Source organism: Leptonychotes weddellii, chromosome 8 (assembly GCF_054177405.1).
Source record: "Leptonychotes weddellii isolate Sample4059 chromosome 8, ASM5417740v2, whole genome shotgun sequence".
Lineage (NCBI taxonomy): Eukaryota > Metazoa > Chordata > Mammalia > Carnivora > Phocidae > Leptonychotes > Leptonychotes weddellii.
In genome coordinates this window covers 35233826-35258396 of record NC_138376.1, presented here as the reverse complement: position 1 = coordinate 35258396, position 24571 = coordinate 35233826, and the positions used below count along the sequence as shown (strand labels likewise).

General features: G+C 38.1%; 1 protein-coding gene across 2 annotated transcripts in view; it reads left to right on the top strand.

Annotated features, from left to right (window-relative positions):
- Positions 1–24571, top strand: part of CYP39A1 (cytochrome P450 family 39 subfamily A member 1) — an 80864-nt gene that overhangs the window by 35693 nt on the left and 20600 nt on the right. For both annotated transcript variants that reach the window (XM_081828380.1, XM_081828381.1), the window contains one exon: positions 24212–24345. In XM_081828380.1, the coding sequence (XP_081684506.1) occupies positions 24212–24345 (134 nt within the window). The remainder of the gene's footprint in view (positions 1–24211; positions 24346–24571) is intronic.

Sequence of the window (24571 nt, the reverse complement as noted above, 5' to 3'; positions counted from 1 at the left end):
CTCAGGCCTTTCCTGAGCCTGAATGAGGCCTTGGGCATTTGTGCAGTCCTACAAAATTGCATGCATTTTTATATTTCCAGGAATACACTGGACCTTTTAAAGCCCCGGGGACGTCTCATTCCCTAGCTCTTCATTTTAATCTTTTTGGTTTGCCTGTTGTTTGTCCAAACTGTTATCTATTGCCTCCCGTAGCTGCAAAGTTAATTATCCTTAAAGGTTTCCAACCAACACCCCTGGGGGAAATTCCACTGTGTGAGTTCCAAGTCAGGTCAGATAAAGATAGTCTTATAAGTGGGACCTTTCAGGACCTGCCAGATAGGTCACATAATGAGAACTCTCTAGGAATGAGGTCTTGAAGGAGTTCCAATCTTATTCTGACCCCTCTGGTAACTGCTGGGCTGCTGGTTTGCACTGTGGTTGTAGGCTATTGGTTTTCAAGGCTACCGTGGAGCTATGGAGAGACGGATGGGAATAGGGCAAGTTAAAGTGTCATTAAGCTTGTTCTTCTTACGAAGATTTAGCCATTTTTCTTGGATAAACACTCCCTGGGTTGCTGCAAGCCTTTGGTTAATTTCCAAAGTTCTGAAAAAGTTGATTCTGACAAATTTTATCAGATTTTTCATTGATTTTAAAGAGGGACTCTTTGGAGTCCTTAGTCTGCCATTTTTGCTGACATTACCCTGAACCGTAAGTTTTAAAATTTCCTTTAGGAAACCTTCCAGATTCATTGTTAACCCTTCATTCATCTATTTATCTGGTGGCCCTCAAATATCTTTTTGAGTACTCACTATGTCAAGGCATTATATGAAATATCAGGGCTATGAAGATGAGTGTGTGGTGCATGCTCTCAAGGAAGTTCATGAATGAAGTGCATTTTATAAAAATGAAAACAGATTTGGAAGTTTACAGAAGATGTTAGGAGAGAGAAAGGAACATTTACGATGTTTCTTTGGAGATGTGCACTTGTTGATGAATTCTGTAGGTTTTCTGTACTTGGAACCTTTTCCTTGTTTTTATTCATCTTTCAGTCAGCTTGAATGTCATTTCCTCAGATAGATCTTTTAGGCTTGCCCTGTCTGAAGTCACTTTCCCTAACTCTGTGCTTAGTGATTCTCTGACTCACCTCACTATTTCCTTTGTAAGAATGATTTTTTTGTTTATCTATATCTATCTATCTTCTGCCTCCTTCATCAGAACATAGTCTCTCCAACAGCAGGAACAATGTCTATCTTGGTCTCTATAGGATCCCCAGCTGCCTAGAACCCAAATCACACAAGTATTTTCTGAACAAATTTAATGAACAAATACAAGCATATATTTTAAGAGATGAATGTCTTAGTTTAGCTTTCATTTGTGGTTTTATCACCTATCCCATTAGACAGCTTATATGAAATGAGTATTTTATGTAAAGAAGTTTCGGATAAGTTTCTGCCTCTAAGTTTTGAGTTAATAGAACCCTAGTTTCAGCCAATATCTAATCTGTGCTTTGAGACACTCAGTAGTCTCAAGTCCAAGAATCCACAAGAATGGTAATGAATGCTGAACATGTCTCTAGGGTTTTGAACTCTATAAAGCATCTTCTTGATTATGGTTTTATTTTACCCATTGATCCTGGGTGAAATATACATTATCAAATTATTGAGTGTCTGATGAAGAATATTTTGCTTTGTTACAGAGTTTTTGGGCATAATTCCTGGAAATTAGTCATTTTGTTTTAAATTTTAATGTGTAGATCACCACACATTTTTTCAGTTGCCTGTCCTAACCTCAAAAACATAGTGCAGATATGGGGGTCAGAATGCCTGCATTCAAATCCAGTCTGAGATCCTTACTACTGGTTAATTCCTTATTCAAGTTGCCAAATTCTTTAAGCCTTTTTCCTCTTCAGGCAAATGGCAAAATAAGAATGCCCATCTCATGGAGTTACTAGGAGAATATGGTAAAATATAAAGTTGACAGCACAATGTCTTTCAAACTGTAATCATTTTATGAATCTTAGCCATGACCAAAACTGATATAACCGTATTAATTATATGAAATTTTATAACCTTGCCATATCATGAAATTAGTAACTATTATGACTTCGAATTTTTCTACTTCTAAATATTAGTCAGTGTTGTTTTTCAAAATATAGTTTTCCAGGTGCTTGGATGGCTCAGTCGGTTAAGCATCTGACTCTTGATTTCAGCTCAGGTCATGATCTCAGGGCTGTGAGATCAAGCCCCACATTGGGCTCCACCTGTCTCTCAGTCTCTCTGTCTCCCTCTGCCCCTCCCCTCTCTCACGTGCACACATACATGTTTTCTCTTGGTCTCTCTAAAATAAAATGTATATATATGTATCATAGTTTTCTGGAGTGTTTACAGCAATAATTGAATTATTTTATATCAGTTGGCCATCCCTTTAAAGAGACTGAATGCAGTAGAAATATAGCATGAAGATATTTCTGTCTAATATTATCCTAGGAGGTAGAAATAGTAGCAACAATAATAGCTAACACTTAGCTAGCTCTTAGTAAGTACCAGGCCCTGTTCCAAGTGCTTTTCTTATTGACTCCCTAATCCTTGAATCATCCCTCCTAAATGTTATTATTTATATGCATTTTAAACATGAGGAAAATGATGTGCCAATTAGGTAGCTTACCCAAGACCACACAACTAGTAAGTGACAGAACTACAGTTTGAACCCATGTTGGCCTGGCTCAGGAGTTGATAATACAAATTATCAAATCTCCTTATTTCAAAATTATGCTCGGAATGTCTGAATTAACATGCTGAGGTCCAGTTTCCAGCTTAATTCCAAGGCGTGAACATATTAATCTTCCTAAAGCATACCTCTAGTTACATTGCATGTGTATTCAGAATATATTCCTGGAGTAATGTTCATACCCCTGAGCCTGAAACCATAGCCTGATGGTCTGATCCACCTTTGCAATCAGTATAATAATCTAACTAAGGTGGCCCCTTGAATACCCTCTAAAACTCTCTTCATTTTCTTTCTGCTGTTCTATTTAGTGTAAATGTAACCCTAAATGTGATTTAATTTTGATGCCTTTAGAAGACCATACATAAGTAAACTTGTAGATTAGAAAAGTATTTTCTAAACTATGTACTTCATTCTTGGGTCAGAAAATATGACTACTATGTTCATAACCAAGGTGATTTCTAAAACAAATGTATTATAACTGTCAGGAGAGTGTAATTTACCCCACCCAAAAAATGGTGACTGATAATAAACACCATAAAAGATAGCTAGTTTGTGGTTTATGTGTAGAATCATCTTTACTTATTGTGTACCTATGCCTTCTTCTGACCAAGGCCACCTGAACATGTGGATCCCTAGTTAATGACCTCTGAGGCTCTGTTCCATTAATCACCAATCCCTTGGTAAGTTCAGCTGCTCTACTGGCTCTTTGCCCTTGATCTGTCAGATCCAGGTACTCTGTACTCAGCAACATCGAGTGACTTCACATCTCACTCAGAATAAAATCTAAAGCCTTCATGTGGCTGTGGAGACTTTTTGTCATCTCAACAATCTTGTCTCTGTCACCCTGCCTCTTATTTATTTCACCCCAGCCATATCCATTCATTCATTGAACAAATATTTATTGAGCTCCTATTATGTGCCAACAACTATTTTAGGAGTTTGGAGTGCACAAGAAAAACAACAATTACTTCCCCTTTGGTGCTTACATTCTGGTAGGGGAGACAGACAATAAATCAATGTAATGCATAAGTAAGCCCTAAAAATATTAGATGGGGACAAATACTGTGTAGAAAGAAATCAGAGCAGAGCAGGGGAACAGGTGGGAGCATTCAGTAGCTGGATCAGCGTGGGTCTTAATGGCAGATGAGATCCAGGAAAGGACTTGAAGATGGTTAGGAGTTAGACAAGCAGGTATGCAAAGGAAGAGCTTGTTGGGGTCAGAGACTGCAGGTGTGGCCTCACTGTGTTCTCACAGAATTCTCTTGGATCGACATCATCTGTGGCATTTTTGTGGCATTTTGTCCAGAGAAGAATGTGAGCATATTTCTAACAAATGAGAAATAACCTGATTTACTATATTAGAAATATATAAAGAGGAGATGTCATGGTTTTCATTGCAGCGGACATCTTCCCCTTTTCTTGACAAGCATATGCCTCATCCTTCCTAGTTTCCATCCTCACAAGAACCTGCTAGAATCATGGCTTCCAGACTTCCGTTTTCACTGACCTTCTGCCCCTATGGATGGATATTTCAGGTGGAAAAAGTTCACTGTGGGACACCTGGGTGGCTCAGTGGGTTAAGTGTTTGACTCTTGATTTTGGCTCAGGTCATGATCTCAGGGTTGTGAAATCAAGCGTTGGGCCCTGTGCTGGGCGTGGAGCCTGCTTAAGATTCTCTCTCTGCCCCTTCCCCACCCACCCTGCTGTCCTCTCTCTCTCTCCCTTTCCAAAAAAAAAAAAGTTCACTGCAAGGTGATTGCAGCAGAAAATCCAGGTGGATGTGTCTTCTCTTCCTCATCGAGCCCCTCTTACCACCACTGGAGATCACTCCCCTTCTCCTCCTGTGGCTCCATTCACTTGCCCCGATAACGGAACTTTATCATTTCTTCTTTTTTTCTCCACATTAGTCACTCTGGTTACTCCTTCTATAATTTATCAGCAAGGTTTCTTAGAGGCAGCTGCAGAACCTAACTAGGCTGATTTAGTGAAAAACCAAATGTATTACAAGTTTATGAGTTCACAGAATATCTAGGAGGACCGAACACCTAGGCTTGGAGGATACACAGCCTGAAATCATGCTCCACATCAGGCTGCAGAGCTGCTGTGGCAAGCGCAACGCTGCCACTAAATGCCGAGCACATTGTGGCCACCGGCCCAAGACCCTAACGATGCTGGGTCCTCAGGAACCTGATCCTGCGAAACTTGCAGTTGCTGCCCCAGAACACTCTTCCAGTCTCCACTTCTTTAGGTCACTAACTCTTGACGCAAAGCTTGGGTTGGTCAGTCTGACTGGTAAGGTCTTTTCTTCATGGTAACATCCTCGCTTCAAGGGTGGCAAAGAAAGCAAGAATCTGGCATTTTTTGACTTGATGATAGGCAAGCTTCTGTTGAAACATAGCGTTCAGATAGTGCATAGCCAAAACTAACACATATCAATATGTGTATGTAACATAATATATATCTTTACATAGGTACATGAGTATAGGAAATAAGTATATTATATTACTATATAAATATATTTTTATTAATATAAACACATTTCATAAATATAACTATGTACCGTTATATCTGTATATTTGTGTACATATTCACATGCATCCCTTACCTGTTCCCAGGTGAGGTGACCCCTTGCTAACAGATTCCATGAAAGGAGACAAAGTATAGTTAAGTCTTCTCACCTTTCTCAGGAAACGTCATACTTGTACGAACTCTGAATTTTAAAAAACAGTGCAATAATTAACTGACACACCTTTGTATTGACCAAAGACAAATACTTATCTTCTTTATTCTGTTTATTTAAAAGTTCACGCACTTACAGTTCGAACAAACTTGTTATATGTGTTTGATAAAGAAAGGGAGGGGTTTTTTCTGAATCTCTTCTTCTTCCTATAGGGTTTTATCTAGTCTCAGTATCCTGAATGTTGTACCCATAGAACTGTTCTAAGAAGAAAATTAAGTGACTCATATTTTTACTTTAACATTAAACTACATATTATGCCATGTTTGGCTTTATTTAAGTATTTGCATTTTAATTTAAGTGTCCTTCCATTAACCTACCATGATGGTTTACTTCTCTTCTCTTTTTTATTTTACTTAAGGTGTAGAAATACATATTTAGATGCTTCTTGCATTTTTAGCATCATAATACTTTGTATTTTCAAGATAACTACTAAAGGACTGCTGGATCATAAGAGATTAACCAACACAACGTAAATACTCATATTTATGAGCAACTGACCAAAAGCAATCTCAGGCATTAACATTTGGGTCCTGTTCAGACTATTATAAAGCAATTTTCCTTTCTAATTCTGTACCCCCATGCTGAATGTCTGCCCACCAGGAGAGGGTCATTCTATCTTAAAAACAAAACAAATAAAAATGCAGTTGTAGTTTTTAGCTGGTTGTATTGGCCCTTTCTACCTATTCTTTTTAATGTAAGGGAGCATTAATACTTTTTTTCATGCAGTTTTACTGTGTGTTTATTTAAAGGAAAAATTCATAAAATTTTTATGTTAATATACAAGGAACCAGATTAGAAATAGAAATTAATAGAAATTGCATCTACATAGAAATGCATCCCTGTCTTCTATAGAGTCATCCATTTGTGCATCATAAAAGGTACATTACCAGATTTCCATTGGATTAGAGTCAGGAACTTGATTCATGAGTTTCAGTCGGGCCACTCACTAATAGTGTGACTTTGGATACAGGAGAAAATTTACTCATTGCCAACCATTGTTTTTTGGTTCCCTTGTGTTCTGATTTAGCATCAGTCCTGACTGGAGACTACTGACATTGACACTATCCGAGTAGCCAGATGCTATTACTTGGTGACATTGACTTACATGGCTACATTCACCATACACTGGTGAGAAAAGATTCTGTCTCTGCTCCTAATTATAAACAAGTATAAAAACTAGCAGAGTGATAGGGGTGCCTGGGTGGCTCAGTCGTTAAGCGCCTGCCTTCAGCTTAGGTCATGATCCCAGGGTCCTGGGATCGAGCCCCGCATGGGGCTCCCTGCTCTGCGGGAAGCCTGCTTCTCCCTCTCCCACTCCCCCTGCTTCTGTTCCCTCTCTCGCTGTGTCTCTCTCTGTCAAATAAATAAATAAATAATCTTTAAAAAAAAAAAAAAACTAGCAGTGTGATAAATGAAGTTCAGAACATATGGTGATGTCCTAGGCAGAGTCCATGTTGTTTGTATTATTTTAATTAGTTCATCAGTTTTACTTCATCGCATTTAAACATTTTCATTTATTCTTGAAACCTTACCTATAGTCAATTCTTACCTATATTATAATTTGTATACAACCTCCCTCCACTTGAATGTGTCTCAATACCATCTTGCCAACCAATAACAACATTCTTGGGAGGACTCCATCATGGCATAACAGAGACCTAAGTCCCTCCGCTAACTGAAGAAGCTCACTCGCGTTATCCCTCTGCAACCTGCCAGGGTTCAATGGCTGATAGCCAAAGTTGTGTCTGTGATCAATTCTTAGCCCTTTGTTGCCCAAAATATTGAGAAAAGTGATCAAATAGCAGAGCCAAGGGCACTTCAATGGAGTCATGAACAGAGGAAAGTTATTAAAAAATTTCTCTCTACTCCCTCTGGTTGCTTGACAATATGAACTTAATATGGAGGTTTGGGAGGTTGTAACATCATACAGGAAATTTCTTGCATAGCCTTCTTTTCCTTTGCTAGCGCAGCTTTTTAAATATGGAATGGACCCAGCAAACATTCAGTTATGCTGGAGCTTCTCAAAAACTACTTTTCATTCATCAACCTTGAAGACCTTACATCGATTACCTAAGAAAGTATTTATTAATGCAGGACATTCCATCTGGAACTGTTCCATTCCACTCTAAATATATAATTTTCTCATCTTCTTTTCCCCTTGACCTTACAGACAAGATGGTGTCCCTTTAGAACGTACAACTTGTCACTTTCGAATCCATTACCTGAGCCATGAAGGCCAGGGTGAAACTTGCCGGTAAGATTTCTGTTCCTCGAGAGATTTCCCAGGTGGCTTTGTTTCTGCCAGCATTTCTTGCCTTTCATACCTGATGTGTGTCTTCTGATACTCTAACTCGGGAGACTGTGTGTGAAGTCACTCTCTTCTTTTATTGCCTAGCTTCAACAGGCTGAAAGAGATCCTTCGGATAGCTGTAGATCATTTGATATCCTGTTCAAATTTACAAGCTTGGAGACGGGTCCTACTCTGGCACTTCTCATTTTATTAAGTCTTCTGTTATCTCACTCAGTGGACACGTTCATCTGCTTTATTTATCCTCTACATTTTTCATTCTGACACAGCTCTTTTTCCAGTGTGTTCTGTTAGAGAATTATTCAGGTATTTGTATAATCTTTCTTCCCCTTTAGAAAATACTGAGGTAAAAGCCTTGAGGTTGGGTTGACAGGTCCAAAGAACACCATCTAAAAATTCAGAATCATTATGTAGAGTTTATAAATAAAGGGTATTTCTAGGTCAAAATATATTTAACATTTTATTATCTGCCTACTGTTGTCTTCTGTAGTCAGTCTCTCTCCCTTATATTTATTATCAATTGGACTATGTCCTTTATTCCTTGAAAAAGTCACTGTAATTATAAAGCAGGCTTCATTTCATGTTTCAGTAAATAGAGAAACCAATAACCTCTTTTCAATATATGAAAGAAATATTTCTGAAAATAACACAAAGTATTATTTTTTTAGAGGAGAATCTTATATGGTTGACTTGGTATGGTGGCATTAAACTTTTTTTGAAATGATAGAATGGGATTTGGAATATTTTATATGTGTATGTATCAGAAGAAAGGGTGGGAGGGGTTGGTTTGTGGGTTATCAACTCCTGATCTTCCATCAGTAAAAATAACATTGTTCCAAGCAACATAGCATTCCTTGGTGCCTTTTTTTTTTTTTTAAGATTTTATTAATTTATTTTAGAGAGTGCGAGCAGTGGGGAACAACAGAGGGAGAGGGACAAGCAGACTCCCCACAGAGTGTGGAGCCTGATGTGGGGCTCAATCTCACGACCCTGAGATCATGACCTGAGCTGAGATCAAGAGTCAGATGCTTAACCAACTGAGCCACTCAGGGGCCCCTCCTTGCTATTTTTCTCTGTCCATAGCTATCACTACCTCCTTCAAAGAGAGTCAGTCTATGGTTATGAATGCCAAACTGAAGTCACTGAGCAGAAGCTACTTCCAAAAGGTATTTCTTCTAATGTTTCAATAGATGTCAGCCCAAGTACCATGCACTGGTTATCAACCCCAGAGGAGGATTCTAAGCACTTCTGCCCATTGCAGCATGGTATCAGAGTCTTCAGGAAAAAAAAAAATGCAGTGAAGCACTAGATGGAACAGCATTTCCATACATAGAGAAGAGACAGCAAACTTAGCTTCGGTAGTGGGTGTCAGTCCCCCTAGCTTACCTAAACTCTGTGCCTCAATGGAAGGGACTCTGTGCCCTCTCCCATTGGAAGGACAGATAAAACAGTGTGGTTGGCCAGATGCCATATATTGCACATGCTTTAAGCAGAGACAAAGGGGCATTCACTACGCCTGAAACAAGGAAGGATATTCCCACACAAGGTGGTAAGACCAGCACAGGCCATGTGGGCTCTGTATTTCCTGGTGAGGAGTGCTCCAGGCCCAAGGCCCATTCTTATGCAGCTGAGTAGGAGTCCAAAGACTGGCTTTCCCAATGACAGGAACATGCCTCTTTGATAATAAAATTTTATCTTAATTCCTTCAGATGCCAAAAGTCATGTCTACCCCTAGAAAAATCAGAAGAACCAGAGCTGGAAGTTCCAAAATCACTGAGGGCTTGGAAGAAGCTGGAGGCTGGAAGAGAGAATGAACTGTGGTTTGCCAGCATCCAGTAATGCCCCAAAAGCCCCTAGTGCTCATATTCCCAGAATCTGTGGACAGCCTCTCAGCTGCTTCTTTGCTTTCTCATCTATATCCACTACCAATGCCTTAAACTGCCTTTTTTTTTAAAGCCTTCCTTTTCATTTTACATCTGTCCTTCCTATTCATTTAACTGGTATTTGTCTTGTACAAAGAAATTGGGTTAGGACATGACCTATATAGAGGAGTTACAACATTTTATAAAAATATAGTTTTAAACTAAACAACCTAAATAAAGAAAAACGTACACATGTTCCTCTACAGAAAGGTTTAATATCATGAAAATGTCAACCCTTTTCAAGTTAATACATATTTAATCAATTTTAATGAGAATTTGATGGATTTGAGGTGGGGGAGAATTAAATAAATGACTTAGATTTTTTTTTATTTAAAATGTAAATAAAAACAAATGTAAATAAAAATAAAAACTACTGGAAATATAAATTAGTAAGACTAGATTTGTCCTACGGATACTAAAATGTATTATAAAGCTGCTATAACAAAAGAGAACATAGTTGGTACAGGAAAAACAATTGATGAGCACAACCCTTATTTATTTACCTTTTGCCAACAAGCAAACTCATGATCTTTTCTTACATCGGGCTCCCTGCTCAGCAGGGAGTCTGCTTCTCCCTCTGACCCTCCCCCCTCTCATGTGCTCTCTCTCTCTCTCTCATTCTCTCTCTCAAATAAATGATCTTTTCTTTCAAGATTAAAAAAAATTATAGGAAAAAAACATTTCTAAAATTCTGTTTCACATTCTTGAGGCAAAAGTTTAAACTATCAACATTTGCGGGGCACCTGGGTGGCTCACTAGCTTGAGCGTCTGACTCTTGAGTTCAGCTGAGGTCATGATCTCACCTTCATGGGGGTAGAGCCCCACATCAGTCTCTATGCTGGGCATGGAGCCTGTTTGGGATTCTCTCTCTCCCTCTTCCTCTGCCCCTCCCCCACCTCTCTCTCTCTCTCTTAAAAAAAACTATCAACATTTGCAATGAATTAATATTCTAGAAACCTGCAGTCATTGGAGAGACTATACCTATCAAGAATTTATAGGAAACTGCAATGAACTAAAAGCACTTAACTTCGTAGGCTGCCATGTACTTTATAAACTTTCATCTATTCTCATCTCGCTCTTGAATTTTCTATTAATTTAATGTCTTACAGAGTTTTGTCTCACAGAACATGTACAATAAGGCGCATGTGTAATAATGTGCATGCATAGAATGAAGTTAATATTTTGTAAGAAAGAAAGACCCAAAGACTACATCTTTTTTTTTCTCAAAGAAATATTGGAGAGATAATACAGAATACTGATTTTTAAATCAAATTTTTGCAGGGTCTCAGCACAATAAGCTCACAGTTTGCTTGATAAAATGGGAGCGCAAGCCTTGTATTTTCAAGAAGGGTAGAAATATCTTTTGCATATGTTTTCTCACCTCTGGAGCTTCTCTGAGTGGACCTCCTTCTCTCAGTCCTTTCTTCATATTCGAGAGGTTTCTGAGAGATAACTGAATGAGGCAACAGGATATAACTGACCTCAAGGGATCTCTTCTACTCTTTCTTTGGTTAACTCATTATCTTTTTCTTCCGTGTGTGTGTGTGTGTGTGTAAAATCGTACTTACTCCCTAATTATTTTAGGTGCCCCAATAAACTCCCATTCTATGTCCTCAGATGCCATAAATCCAGAGTCACCCCCTACTACATGGACAAGGATCTGAGCATTCGTCCAGAAGGAGGGGAAAGAGGCAAGAAGATAGGAGAGGAAAAGGGAGGAGGAAGGATTAGAGATTGGAAGACTGTCATCGTGTGGGATGGGTCCTTAAACAGCTCAGATCTCTGACACAAGGGAACCCCTGTTTTATTCCTCAGGCCCCACTACCCACTGACCTTTCTCCATCACTCTATCCCTTCTTAAAAATAAAACAGCCTTTCCCTTTCTCAACACACTGGTTTTTGTTTTTTTTTTAATTTATTATGTTATGTTAATCACCATACATTATACCATTAGTTTTTGATGTAGTGTTCCATGATTCATTGTTTGTGTATAACACCCAGTGCTCCATTCAATACGTGCCCTCTTTAATACCCATCACCGGGCTAACCCATCCCCCCTCAACACACTGTTTTGAATCTCCTTTATTCCTTTCACATCTGCTCTAAAAATTCCTTTAAACTTGATTTTTTCTGTTTAAAGACATTTGGTTGTGGTGTGCTCTGTGTCCTACCGATATGAGTGGGGCCTGGTCTTGTGGCCCATACTACCTGAAAAGGTCTAGCCCCAAACACAATCTACTACATCAGGGAAAACCTGGGTCTTGCTGTGCAGAATAATTACCTCATAATTTGCATCTTGCTTAAACAACTTCATTCTGTAACCTTGTTTTCTCACTACTTCATCATTTTCTTCTTTCCATCCTTGCTACCCTCTGTTTCTCAGTTCTGGTCTACTCCTGTTCTAGGCCTTTCTCTCACTGTCTCTCAGTCTTCAGGAATAGAGGGAGGTACATATTTGGAGATAGGAAAGGTCATTGGAATCTTTATCCAAAATTAAAAATAAATTTTCCCTTCTAATAATCAGAGGTCAGTTTCACAATATTCTTTTTAAATTTAAGAGGATAATTGTAGAAAGCTATTGCTTTCCCCATTTGGGAGACAGGCCAACAAACAAATCTTCATCTCACTAAAAATTAGCAGAAATCTGTAACTAGCACATTCTTACTACCTGTTACTGTTATAGGGTCATCTGATATATAAAACTCGTTATAAATAGTGTTATCTATTTCAGGACATTTTATCCACTCTGATTCTCTCTATTTGAGATGTGCTAACTTTTCCCAGTAAATATAGGTTTCTCCTGGGAAGACAATAGCAATTTTGTAAAATAAGAAAATATTGCTGGAATAAATTAGAGGCTAAAAATTGAATTTTTGAACATTGTTTATCCTATGAAGTTTTTAAAATTCCTGAAGTGAAGGACTGGATGTAAGATAATTCTTTTCCCCTCTGGAATACTGTAAATTATTTATTAGTTCTCTTTAGCTTTGTCTCTGTTCTCTAAAAACTGTTATTTTTTTTTTTTCAGGAGCTTATCTTGAGGTCCCTGGTTGAGAAAACATGCCAGAAAGCTAGTTTCCTGCCCTTATTTTCTGTCAGCAGTTAATGTCAGTGCTTCATTATTTTTGAGTAGAGGTTTTAGAAATGCTATGTTCTTTCCAAAGCTGTTATATAATTTCCCTAAATAAGTCTAAAGTAAACACTAGCTTTTGTTATTTGATTTTTCTTTTTAAACAAATTATTATACAATTTTGGAAGCAAATTTCTTGATCACATTTTGGTGGGAATCATTGCTCAAGGCTATGACATCAGTTTATTTTTCAACCTTTGCCTCATGTATTTCTATAGGTTCATTGTCCTTCATGTGTACTGTGACCTTTTGCACACACCTGAGCTTCAGATATTTTAAGCAAGCTGCTCCATGAATATGAAAAGGCAACGTTTGTAAAGGATCTCCCAGCCTAGAATAGCAAACAGAACTGAGAATCCGTGCTTTCAAAAGTAAAGAGAGAGATGATGGAATGTGTAGGGATGCACTCTTTACATTCCAGTGGGAGTTGATGATCTGCTTCTTGTCACCTTGCCATGTGTCCCTGGGTGGTAAATACACCTGTCTTTCACCGTGGAGGAGCATGGGGCCTCCTGGGTATTCCACCCCTACTTTGCAAACCCACCTTCTGATTCAGACTCCTTGGAATTATGTCTCAAAAGGTCTGAATGACTCAGCAAAAGCCTACTGTTCCCCTTTGTTTCTGTCAAAACATGGATTATTTCCCCAAAATTGTTAGTTGAATCTTTATGTAGTGTTGTTCCTGGTCTATAGATACAGAATATTTATATTGTACATACTTTTTCACTTACTGGTTTTGGGTGCATGCAAGTATATGTGTATGTTTGTGTGTATGTGTGTGTGTGTGTGGGTGGGTGGGTGTAAGGAGAAGGGGCTTGATTAAAGAACCAGAGGACTACAAAGAACAATTGACTTTAGTGATTCTGCTAGAGTCATGTTCCTTTTTTTAAGTCCAAGAAATCATAGCTTTATGATTAATTTTGGAATTTAAGTTGCTTTTCTTTCTGCCTGGTTGAGTCCTACTCATCCTTCCAGGCTTAGCTGAAAGCCCAGCCGTAGGCAAGAGGGGATGAACACCCCTGCCACTTGTAGCCTCTCTGGTGAAGCTAATATTATAGTCATTTATATACAGAGAGTATTTTGTGTCCTTGTGTCCAAACTCCTTTAGGGCAGGGACTGTGTCTTTCTCATTCCTTTCTTCTCTTTCTCCTCTTAGGGGAAGTGGTGGGTCACGGTAAACGGGGACAGAGGTTTGAAGGCAAATCTGACATGTTCAGTTTGTCTCCTGGGGCACATTAACTCTGAGGCTTGATAGCTGGCAGGTAGTTATGAGGAATAAATGAAGTGGTCCAAGATATTTGTGACATTAGATGGTCAGTAAATTAGTATTCCTCTCTTCCTGTCTCTTACAGCACCTATGCCTGGGCAGGCACATAACAGATAGGAAGCAAATATATATTGAGTGAATTAATGGCTAACATAAAAGAATTCCAATATATAACACATGATTAACAGGTATGATTCATTGTGTTGTAACGTGCTTGCCATCATGCCTATGGAATCCCAAACCATCTATATTTTAGAAATGTTTTACTGTTTCTGAATGCAAAATCATCCTTTCTCTTGTTTGGTTTCAAATATCCTAAGATGTGGTTTGACCTTTATTGCATTTATGCCAAGACTTAAAAGATGGTTTCTGAATTTTACCCCAAATCACCCATAGCTTCTTCCCTGGTTGTCTTCTGTACTGGTCCCAATCTCCGTTAGGCTCTAGTTCATTTGATGATTACCTTGGCAATCTTCCAGTGGAGCCATCTATTTTTAGAGTCAAAATGCTGGGAGAAGAAACCACAGATGTGCATTGAAATATGCACAGTATGGGTACAGAGCCATTTCTAAGACTTATAATAAGAAAAGTCTTTAACCTAAAGCTGTTGTTTGAAAACTTAGCATATTTCCTTTTCTTTTCCTTTGTCTAGTCCCAGAATACTACTCTCTTTGTCCAATATCACACTGGGATTTGAAAAACTAAAAATACTTTATCAGAACATCTATTTTCCAAGAGTACTCTGTATCTCTCATACATTTTGTTTAAAAAATGTTAAAGAAGACAATTTCGGTGATAAAAGCAACCTTATTTAACACTTTATGAAATGGGCAGTCTCCTTTTTGCAAAATGGGGTGGGAGGCAGGAAGGTTTTATAGGATAAAGAATAAAGAACAAGGAAGAGACAAATAGAAAATACTGGCTGGGGCCACATAGTCAACTTTGTTTGGGGTGAAAAGAAACAAGAAAATAATAAATATAGAGCCCAGATGTGGCTTGGCATTTGGGGATTGGTCAACTGAAGCAATGTGTGTTTATGGTCAAGTGGAGCATTTACAGGGACATGAAAGTTATCTGAGTTTCTGATGTAACCCACTGAGCAGGAAGCTCCATCTTGGACCTAGAAAGTTCTTTCAACAACTTACATATCATATTAGACTTTAAATATTATTTTGAACTCAAAACAAACTTTTGTTTCTGTTATATAATACAAAACATTTTTGCACTTTATAATTCAATTAGTTTAATAAGAATACTTAATTTAAATATTTATTTATTTATTTGTTTATTTTTTAAAGGAGCTCAGAAACTTCACTATCCTTAGGGTCAAAGTTCTTTAGGCCAGAATTATGCCTGTCTTATGATAGGTAGGTCACTTTGGAGTCACAGAGATCTGATTTTAAATACAAATCCTGCCTGCTGATAGTCATCTATCCTCAATCAAGTAGAAAAATACTTATTTTCTGTATCCTGTAGCTGCAGTAAAATAGAAAAAAATAGAGGGATTGTTTGTCTAATGTAGATTCTCTAAATAGATTTTTAGAGAGAAAATAATTTTTTTCAAAGAAGGAGATTTAAAATCTGAATTGTAGGTCACTGCCAATTTATTTGTAGCATTCATTTGTCAAGGGCCCTAGCTTACTGAGGCCATCTTGGTTTTCAAGATAAGTGAAATTGGTCTGAAACCCTTTCCAGCATTCTAGGAATCCCTGAAGGGAGGAATGGGGAAGGCAGCAAGTAGTGGAGGCTTGTATATCTTGTAGCTTTCTCTTGACTCCTGGCTCTTGCCTTTGCTGATTTCTCATTTCCCACTCTCTTTTCCCTTCTGCATGCTTTGCTCCTTTTTGGTATTGCATTGCCTCACTGGACATCACACAGATCTTTATTTCCCTAAGTGTTAACTTAAGGCTATGTCTTAGCAGACTTTTCAGAATATTAAAAATATGGAACGAGGAAAGAGAAAAATACGTTGCAGCCAGAAACAACTTAAAATTGAGTATTTGACATCAAGTTGAATATTCTGTTCTTAAAAGTCTTATCGACCATTGCCCTAAAGAATTTTCCTTGGCCTCCTATTAGGTAACCAGTTACCTGCCATGTAGCTGGGTTCCTTCTCTTCTCTCAGATCTCCAGCCTTGTCTTACTTACCTTGAAGACTGCAGCAATTCCAGTACCTTCTCACTTCCCTTTGTCTCACCAAGGACATTCAGGCTTTGTACCATAGGGCTTCATCTTTTAATGCATGCCATTTGTCAGTGATTTTCTTTCCTTCTTTCTTCCTTTCTTCCCTTTTTCTTTTTTCTTTTCTTTCTTTTCTTTCATTTTCCCTCCCTCCCTTCATTCCTATCTTCCTTCCTTCCTTCCTTTCTTTACTCAAATACACTCTAAAAGAATTTAGGATCCCCTCATACATTTTTAATTTGATGTGTAAAATTTATTATTCTGCATTTCAATAATCTCAAAGGATACCATTCCTGGTATATTGCCTACATGCTTTTAGTCTATTTAAAGTATTTAAATGTCAAAAATTGTAGATTTAGTTTGTTCGGTTATAGAAAATGGCTGCCTTATAACCTAATTCCCAAAGCCAGTTCTTATTACCAAATTAATCAACCAATCCAACTTGTTTTCTAAATGGAAAAAATCTGTTTTATTTTTCTCAATTCAATTCAAATAAATATGTTAATATGTGTCAGTCTGATGCTCATCTCACTCTTGAATTCTAAGATAGACATGTGGACAAACATGGAAACAGCTATATGGTTTGTGTGCAAGGGCTAGTGGACAAATAGATGAAATAAGACCTGTCTGTTTTCAATATTTCTTTTCTGTGTCTGCTTTACTTTGCTTTCAAGGGCTTCTCTTTTAGGTACAATGTGTTCTCTACTTGTCCTTTTGTTTGGCACTCAAGAGATTTTTATACTGCAGGGAAAATGTGCCAGTGTGAATATCAAGATGACTGAGAGGCAAACTTTTATAAAGTGAGGGAAAGTTGATTACCTTAGGGAGGTGGGGAAAGAGAACTGAACTACAGTTTTTTCTTACACAGACCAATTTTAGAAGAGAGTAAATATGGAAGTATCAGAAAATTGATTTCCTTAACATTATTGTGTCCATGTGCCCTCTGTTTATGAATGTGATTTGGAGCCATTATAGTACAGTATTTTTTTAAAAGATTTTATTTATTTATTTGACAGAAGAGAGAAAGAGAGCACAAGCAGGGGGAGCAGCAAACAGAGGGAGAGGGAGAAGCAGGCTCCCGCTGAGCAGGGAGCCGGACATGGAGCTCTATCCCAGGACCCTGGGATCATGACCCAAGCTGAAGGCAGACGCTTAACCAACTGAGCCACCCAGGTGCCCCAGTATATTTTAAACAAAGGCATTTCTTTTCCTAAGAGGCAGTTTATATTTTCCATGTAAAATTGCCATATATTACAGGACTATTCAGATTCTATGCTAGCCATTGTCCACTTGACTTAGTTATATAAAAGATATATGTAATAGAGATCACACAGAATTTATAGTACTCGTAAAATTCAAATGAATTGGAATTAAATCTGAGCTTGTGAGCAATAGGAAGTACACTGAGAAGCAAACCAGGAACTTGTTCCTTTGAAGCCTATTAGTCAGGAATTGGCAAGCTTTTTCTATATAATGCCATATAGTAGTTGTTTTAGACTCTATGGAACATAAGGTGTCTGTCACCACTGCTCAACTATGCCATTATAATGTGAAAACAGCCCTTGACAATATATAAACAAATGAGTATTTTTGTATTCCAATAAAACTTTATTTGCAAAAACAGATGGCAAGATGGATTTGGTCTGTGGGCCATACTTTGCCAGCCTGTGCCCTTAGCTGTAGCCTCTTATAAGGGAGAAGAAGAATAAGACCTGAATATATGGCTACTTGTAAGCTCAAGTCAATGACCTCCAGAAGGTACATTGGCATTCTAGTTCAGATGAAGATAGCGTCTTTGTAGCTATAAAAATGATAAAATTTTGGACCAGTTCTGAAATCCTGGCTAATTAAAAGTTCAGAGTTAATTATCACATTATTAAGTTTTAAGGTTCATAATAAATAAAACCCCTTTGCTATCTTGTACTTTCATGTTAAAAAAAGCTAGTGACTTTTGGTGTCAATACAGTTGACCATTAAACCACACTGGCTTGAAGTGTACGTGAATTCTTTAAAATAAATATATTGGACAATATTGTTATAGGTACTGACAGATGATTTATCTTATAAACAGATGATGTAAACTTATAGTATTCATAAATATGATACCCAATATTGTCAATGTATTCCCTTTTCCTTATGACTTTCTTAATAGCATTTTCTTTTCTCTGGCTTACTTTGTTCTAAGAATACAGTATATTACATATAATATAGAAAATACATATTGATCAACTGTTTATGTTATCAGTAAGGCTTCCAGTCAATAGTAGGCTATTGGGGGGGCTTGGGTGACTCAGTTGGTTAAGCGTCCAACTCTTGGTTTCAGCTGGGGTTGTGGTCTCCAGGCCGTGAGATCAGGCCCCACGTTGGGCTCCACACTCAGCATGGATTGTGCTTGGGATTCTCTCTCTCTTCCTCTCCCTCTGCCCCTCCCCCATCTCACGTGCATGTGTGCTCATAGTAGGCTATTAGTAGTTAAATTGTTGGTGAGTCAAAAGTTATTACATGGATTTTTGACTGGGGGGTGGGAGGGCAGTCAGCACCCCTAATCCCTGCATTGTTCAAGAGTCAGTTGTGTATCCACTCAGAATTTCTAATTTAAATCTTATTTTTTGCCTACTCAGTGTGTTTCCCTCCATTGTCTTAAAGAGGTCATTTAAAAACTGATAATAAAAACTATTTTAAACCCAGATTATTTAATAAAATTCAAGCATTTCTTCTACTTCTTTCAATCTAGCACAGTGGTTCTTAAAGTGTGGTTGCTGGGCCAGCAGCATCAATAGCACCTGAGAACTTGCCAGAAATGCAGATTCTTAGGCCCCACTTCAGACTTACTGAATCAAAAACTTTGAGGGTAGGGCCTTTAGATCTGTGTTTTAACAAGCCTCCCAGGTAATGCTGAGGCATGCTTAATGTTTGAGAACCACTGGTCTAGCATATACCAAGTTCTCAGTAAATTCTTATTTATTTAAAGATTCTCACATTCTCCCTCAGAAATGTCTCTAAAATTTGACTTCTCCTCTGCATCCCTCCCATTGTTGTTACACAAAATAAAAACTTCTTAATTGATTTCTCCCTCCACTATTTTAGACATTTATCCATTTACTCATTCAGTAAAAATTTATCAAGTACCTACCACGTGCCAGACAGTGTGCTGGATACTAAGGATACATCAAAAAATAGAAAGAACAAGATTGTGAAAAACATGACATCATATCCAACAATCAACAATAAGCCAAATTATTTCATATATTAACAGGAAATCTAAAGGAAACAAAACAGCATGCTAGTGATTTGGGAGACATTAGCTGGTAAGGGAAGGGCTTCCTGAGGAGAAAATATTTTAGCAGAGGTCTGAAGGATAAGAAGGAGCTAGCCTTTCAAACAGTTGGAGTAAGGCAGAAGAAATAATAATAATGATGATGGTTACATTTACTGAGTTTTGGCCATATGCCAGTCATAGTTGTAAGAACTTTACATGTATTAACTTTTTTAATCCTCACAACAACCATATAGGGCAGATACTTTCATTATTCCTATTTTGTAGGTGAGCAAACTGAAGCACAAAGAGGTTGGATCATTTATAAAGGTCACACAGCCCCCAGGATTCAGTATGAGATGAGATTAGAGTGTTAGATGGGGGTCTCATTTGCCAAAGTAAGAATTTTGGATTTAATTCTAAATAGCATTGAAGCCTTCAATGGGATCTGCACAGGGTACTGACCTGGTCTGATTTACGTAAGGATGATAGCAGAGCCAGGTGGGAGCAAGGAGCGTGATGGGGGCTATCACCATGGGCCAGCTGAAAAATGATGGTGCATTTGGACAAGAGTGATAGCTATGGAGATGGAGTGATGTGAATGGCAGTAAGATCTATTTGGCAGATAGAAACAACAGGTTTTGGTGATTAATTAAATGGGAGTAAAAGGGAAAGGGATGAATCATGGATGACTTGGGCTTGAGCAACTGCACAAATTTTGCTACCATTTGCAGTGATAGCAAGACCAAGGGAGGAAAGGCTTTATTCTGGTGGGGAAAATGAAGAGTTCGATGTTGGCCAAAGCATGCTTCAAGATGTCTTTTAGACATCCAAGCAGTGCTATCAAGAAGCCAGTTGGATAAACATAAGATGGATCTCAGAAAGGTGATCAAAGGCAGAAGATAAAATTCTTGGTATGACCAGCCTGTTGGTGGTATTTTATAGAAAAGCATTTGTTTGAATCCCCAAGAAAAAGAATCTACCTAGAGAAGAGAAGGCCCAGAAATGAAACCTAGGCACTCCTGGGTCACACTCGGAGGTTGGATAAAGGAGCCATCTCTCACTAGCTCTGGCTTCAGCTGGTATGGGCAGCCTGGGACTTCAGTGGAGCACTGAAGTCCCTTGATCTAGTGACTTCCTGCACTGAACTCTATTCCAGCTAGCTGAATTCCTCTTCTGTGAACATGTCCTTCACTTTGGTGTATCCAATCCTTTGTTCTGGTTTTACTTCTTCTGGAAGCCTCTCTGACATCTCCTTCGCAACCACCCATCCCCACCGACCCCAGTCTGGTCATTGTCACCACTGTGCCCCATAGCACATTGTGTGCCTCAGTGCAGTAACCCTTACCCCATATTAACTACTTTTAGTTCTTTGCCTTCTCTATCAGACTATAAACTCCTTAAGAGCCAGGGCTCTTCCATTCATCTTCATCCTCAGCACTTGGACACTGCTCAGAGGTTCTCAGTAAATATCTGCTGGGTGAATGATTGAAAGACTTCCTCAGGCATGGTATCCAATTAGTATTGGATAGGCTCTCAAACTGTAGCTTTTCTCCCAACTGAGGTTTCAGGGAAAAGAATCATTTTATCAGCTATAGAACAAAAGTTGATCAGGAGGGTGTGGTTTCTAGAGTTATTACTAAATTCACACTAATAATAATGGTAACAGTAATAGATACCACCTTGTACTGAACACCTACCACATGTTAGTGCTGTAAGTTTGTGCGTCATTTATAAACTCATAAATTAGAACCTCAGAATTCCTCATTTTAACACTGTCTGGGGAAAGCACTTACCCTTCCTTGCCTTTAGTTTCTTATATCCCCTGCGATGCTTAGTTAGCACTTTGCTCTCCACTAAATGCCAAAAAGATATTTGTTCATTTGATTTAGTAGTGATATCTCTGGCATTTGCAACAATTTCAGTCCTTTTTTCAAATAAAGAATTTCTAATTCCGACCATGGATTTTCTAAATTATTTTTTCTGAATTAGCTTAGAAAGTACAGGGATACTTCAAGAAAAGAGTAAAGAAGTACAATTTTGGTGCCATTAGCTTTCCATGGCATATCGAGATAGTTTTCTGATGGTAATAATGCCTTTGGCTTGCAATAACTACTTGTTAGAGGATTTGGCCACAGGCACACTCAGGCATATGGTATGTGCTGGTAATGCTCAGACAAATGAAAACCAGGGTTTGTTTGTTTTTTGGTTTTTGGGGTTTTTTTTGAAAGATTGTCTTAGGATCCATAGCCATTACTTTATATAGCTAATTATCTTTTATGTCCTTGTTAAATAGCTATTGATGATGCCTGTATAGATAATGGGAGTTTTAAAAAGTTTGGGAACGTTGGCATAAATAGCTGTCTCTACTACAGGATTTCTCAAAACCTGTAATATGCTAATGTGTTCAGTGAATCACCAATAGAATATTAACATTTCCTGGTATTTGGTTGGCCATAAAACCTTTTGTCTGCTTTAAACATTTGACATCTTGAAAATGTTCTTTCATAGAACACAATTTGCAAAAACTGTTATATTTAGGTTGTGAAGATGCAAAAGGCATACCTATTATTTTCCAGTCCTTGTAATGGAAAAGCAAAAGCAACAGTTTTGCGAGACACTGTCTGTGAAGGTTAAGCAAGTAGTCCACATTTGTCTGTCTTTAATATTAGGTTACTTAGGTCTGAGCAAATGAGCAGAAGGTCTTAATAAAGAACAGTGCTGTGGGGGTGCCTGGGTAGTGCAGTCGGTTGAGTGTCCAACTCTTCGTTTCAGCTCAGGTCGTAATCTCAGGGTTGTGAGATCGAGCCCTTGTTGGGCTCTGTGCTCAGTGAAGAGTCTGCTTGGAACTCTCTCTCCCTTTCCCTCTGCCCCTCCATGCCACTCTCTCTCTATCTCTCTGTCTTTCTCTCTCTCAAATAAATAAATAAATAAATAAATCTTAAAAAAAAAAAAAAGAGAACAATGCTGTGTATCACTATTTCATTGTTGAAGTTTTCATCCTCTCTTAGCCCAAGACAGGAAGTCCCCAAATTCCCTGGTCTCCACATTTTCCAGAATGGCCTTGAAGGTGGCCTATAATGGCCTCAGTGGATCTCTCACTGTTCCATCACATTTACCTCACCTTCTAGGCCCTCTACACCCATTACCATTTTCTGAACATACCCATGCTTTCTGCAGTCTTCCTTTTACTCTTCCTCTTTCCTTTGCCTGGAATATGCACTCATTTATCTCTCCATGTTGAAGCTGGACCATTTGTTAATTCAATATTTATTTACTAATGTCTACTCTCTGCAAAGAACTAATTATAGTTGTAATTTTAGAGGAAGACACTCACAGAATTTTTTGGTTTTCCTTTAGTTGGTCATGAACCTCCCTGCTTTTATATTAGAACAAAATACTGGAATAGTTTACATGTCACAGAACAGTTTCCTTGCTTGTGTGGTGTACCAGTTAACCATGTGCTTGTCTCTTACCTCCTAGTAGCCTAAGTATATTGCAAGAATGCCTTAATTGTTGTAACTCTAGTAGAGCCTAACTCAACTCCTGGCCCTTATTCAGAGCTCAAGAATCTGTCAAGTCGAATGGAATGTATAGATGCCCCTATGGGTACTAACAGAACTATAGCTCAAAAAGCCTGTTTCCCAGATTCCACCAAAGACATTTGCTTCTGACTGCTCAGGAATTCCATATGTACTGACAGATAAGATTTCCCAGGCAGCACCCACCTAGACCTCTCCTGTAGGCTGGGCTTGCTTTAGAACTAGCCTTATCCAGAGTGTAAGAGAGACATGCCTGGAGACCTTACATTTCACTCTTAACCCATTCATTCCCAATACAGTTGGGAAGCAAATGTGAAAGTTGACTTAACTAAACTGACAATGTTGTTGACTTTTATTAAGCAAATACTGTCAAAATCAAATTGAAAGCTGAGTTGTTTTAAATAATTTTCAAAATGCAAACATTTCATTTGAAATACCATTAACTGAAATGTCTAATTGGACTGAAAGACCCTAACCATATTTTGGGTCATAAAAAGATTCACCCCAATCCTTTTTCAGGTGCCTTCAATCTAAACATAAGCTGAAGTATGCATATTACATTAGGAGTGTTTGATACACCTATGTTTAGAGGGAGAACTCATCATTCCAGATGTAATACATGTGCCCCATTGTCCCTTTCCTCATGTTCTTTTTGGGCCTTCTGAGATGTAGGGTTGAAAAATCAAAAGCAAAAATAAAAATGAATCATCAGGGAAGAGGTAGAAGTAGTAAGGCAGATGGCTTCTCAGATCTTTTACTTTATGCTTTTGATGCCAATCTTTTATCACTGTTTCCTTAAGTAGAAGAAGAATATGGACAAGAAAGAATGAAAGGAGTGAAAATTGAACACTTTTCTGATGGACCCTATCTTAATCATTTGATAGCTGTAGGAAGGTGAAGACCAAGGTTGGATCCCAGTCCATCACCTTGAAATAATCAACAATGGTTTAATTTTGGGGGCCATACATTTGATCTTGGTAAGAGGAAAATGATAAAAAGAGGCACTCAGTTACTAAACTTGGTATGCAAAAAGTAATAGCAATGCTAACACTTGTTGTCAGAGGCAGCTTCTAATCTGTGGGTTGATGATCTTCCATGAAATCACTTTCTGGCTTCTTTAAGTGCACCTTTTAAAAATTTTTTGGAATTCTCTTTACAGGTAGAGATAAGATGAAAGTATCTGAGGATGACTTGAAGAAACTCCCACTAATCAAGTGGTGTATTTTGGAAGCCATTCGTTTAAGAGCCCCTGGTATCATTACTAGAAAAGTGCTGAAGCCAGTTAAAATTTTGGTGAGCTTTGGTTTGGTTTTAAAAATGAGCATTGGGTATTATATAAGACTGATGAATCACTGAACTCTACCTCTGAAACCAATAATACATTATATGTTAATTAAATGAATTTAAATTAAAAATCAATCAAAAAGAGAAAAAAATAATCAACTTTGAAGGAAAAAGAGTACATATAATGCCCATATATTATTAGATAATTCCTTAAGTTCCATGAAACACTAATGAT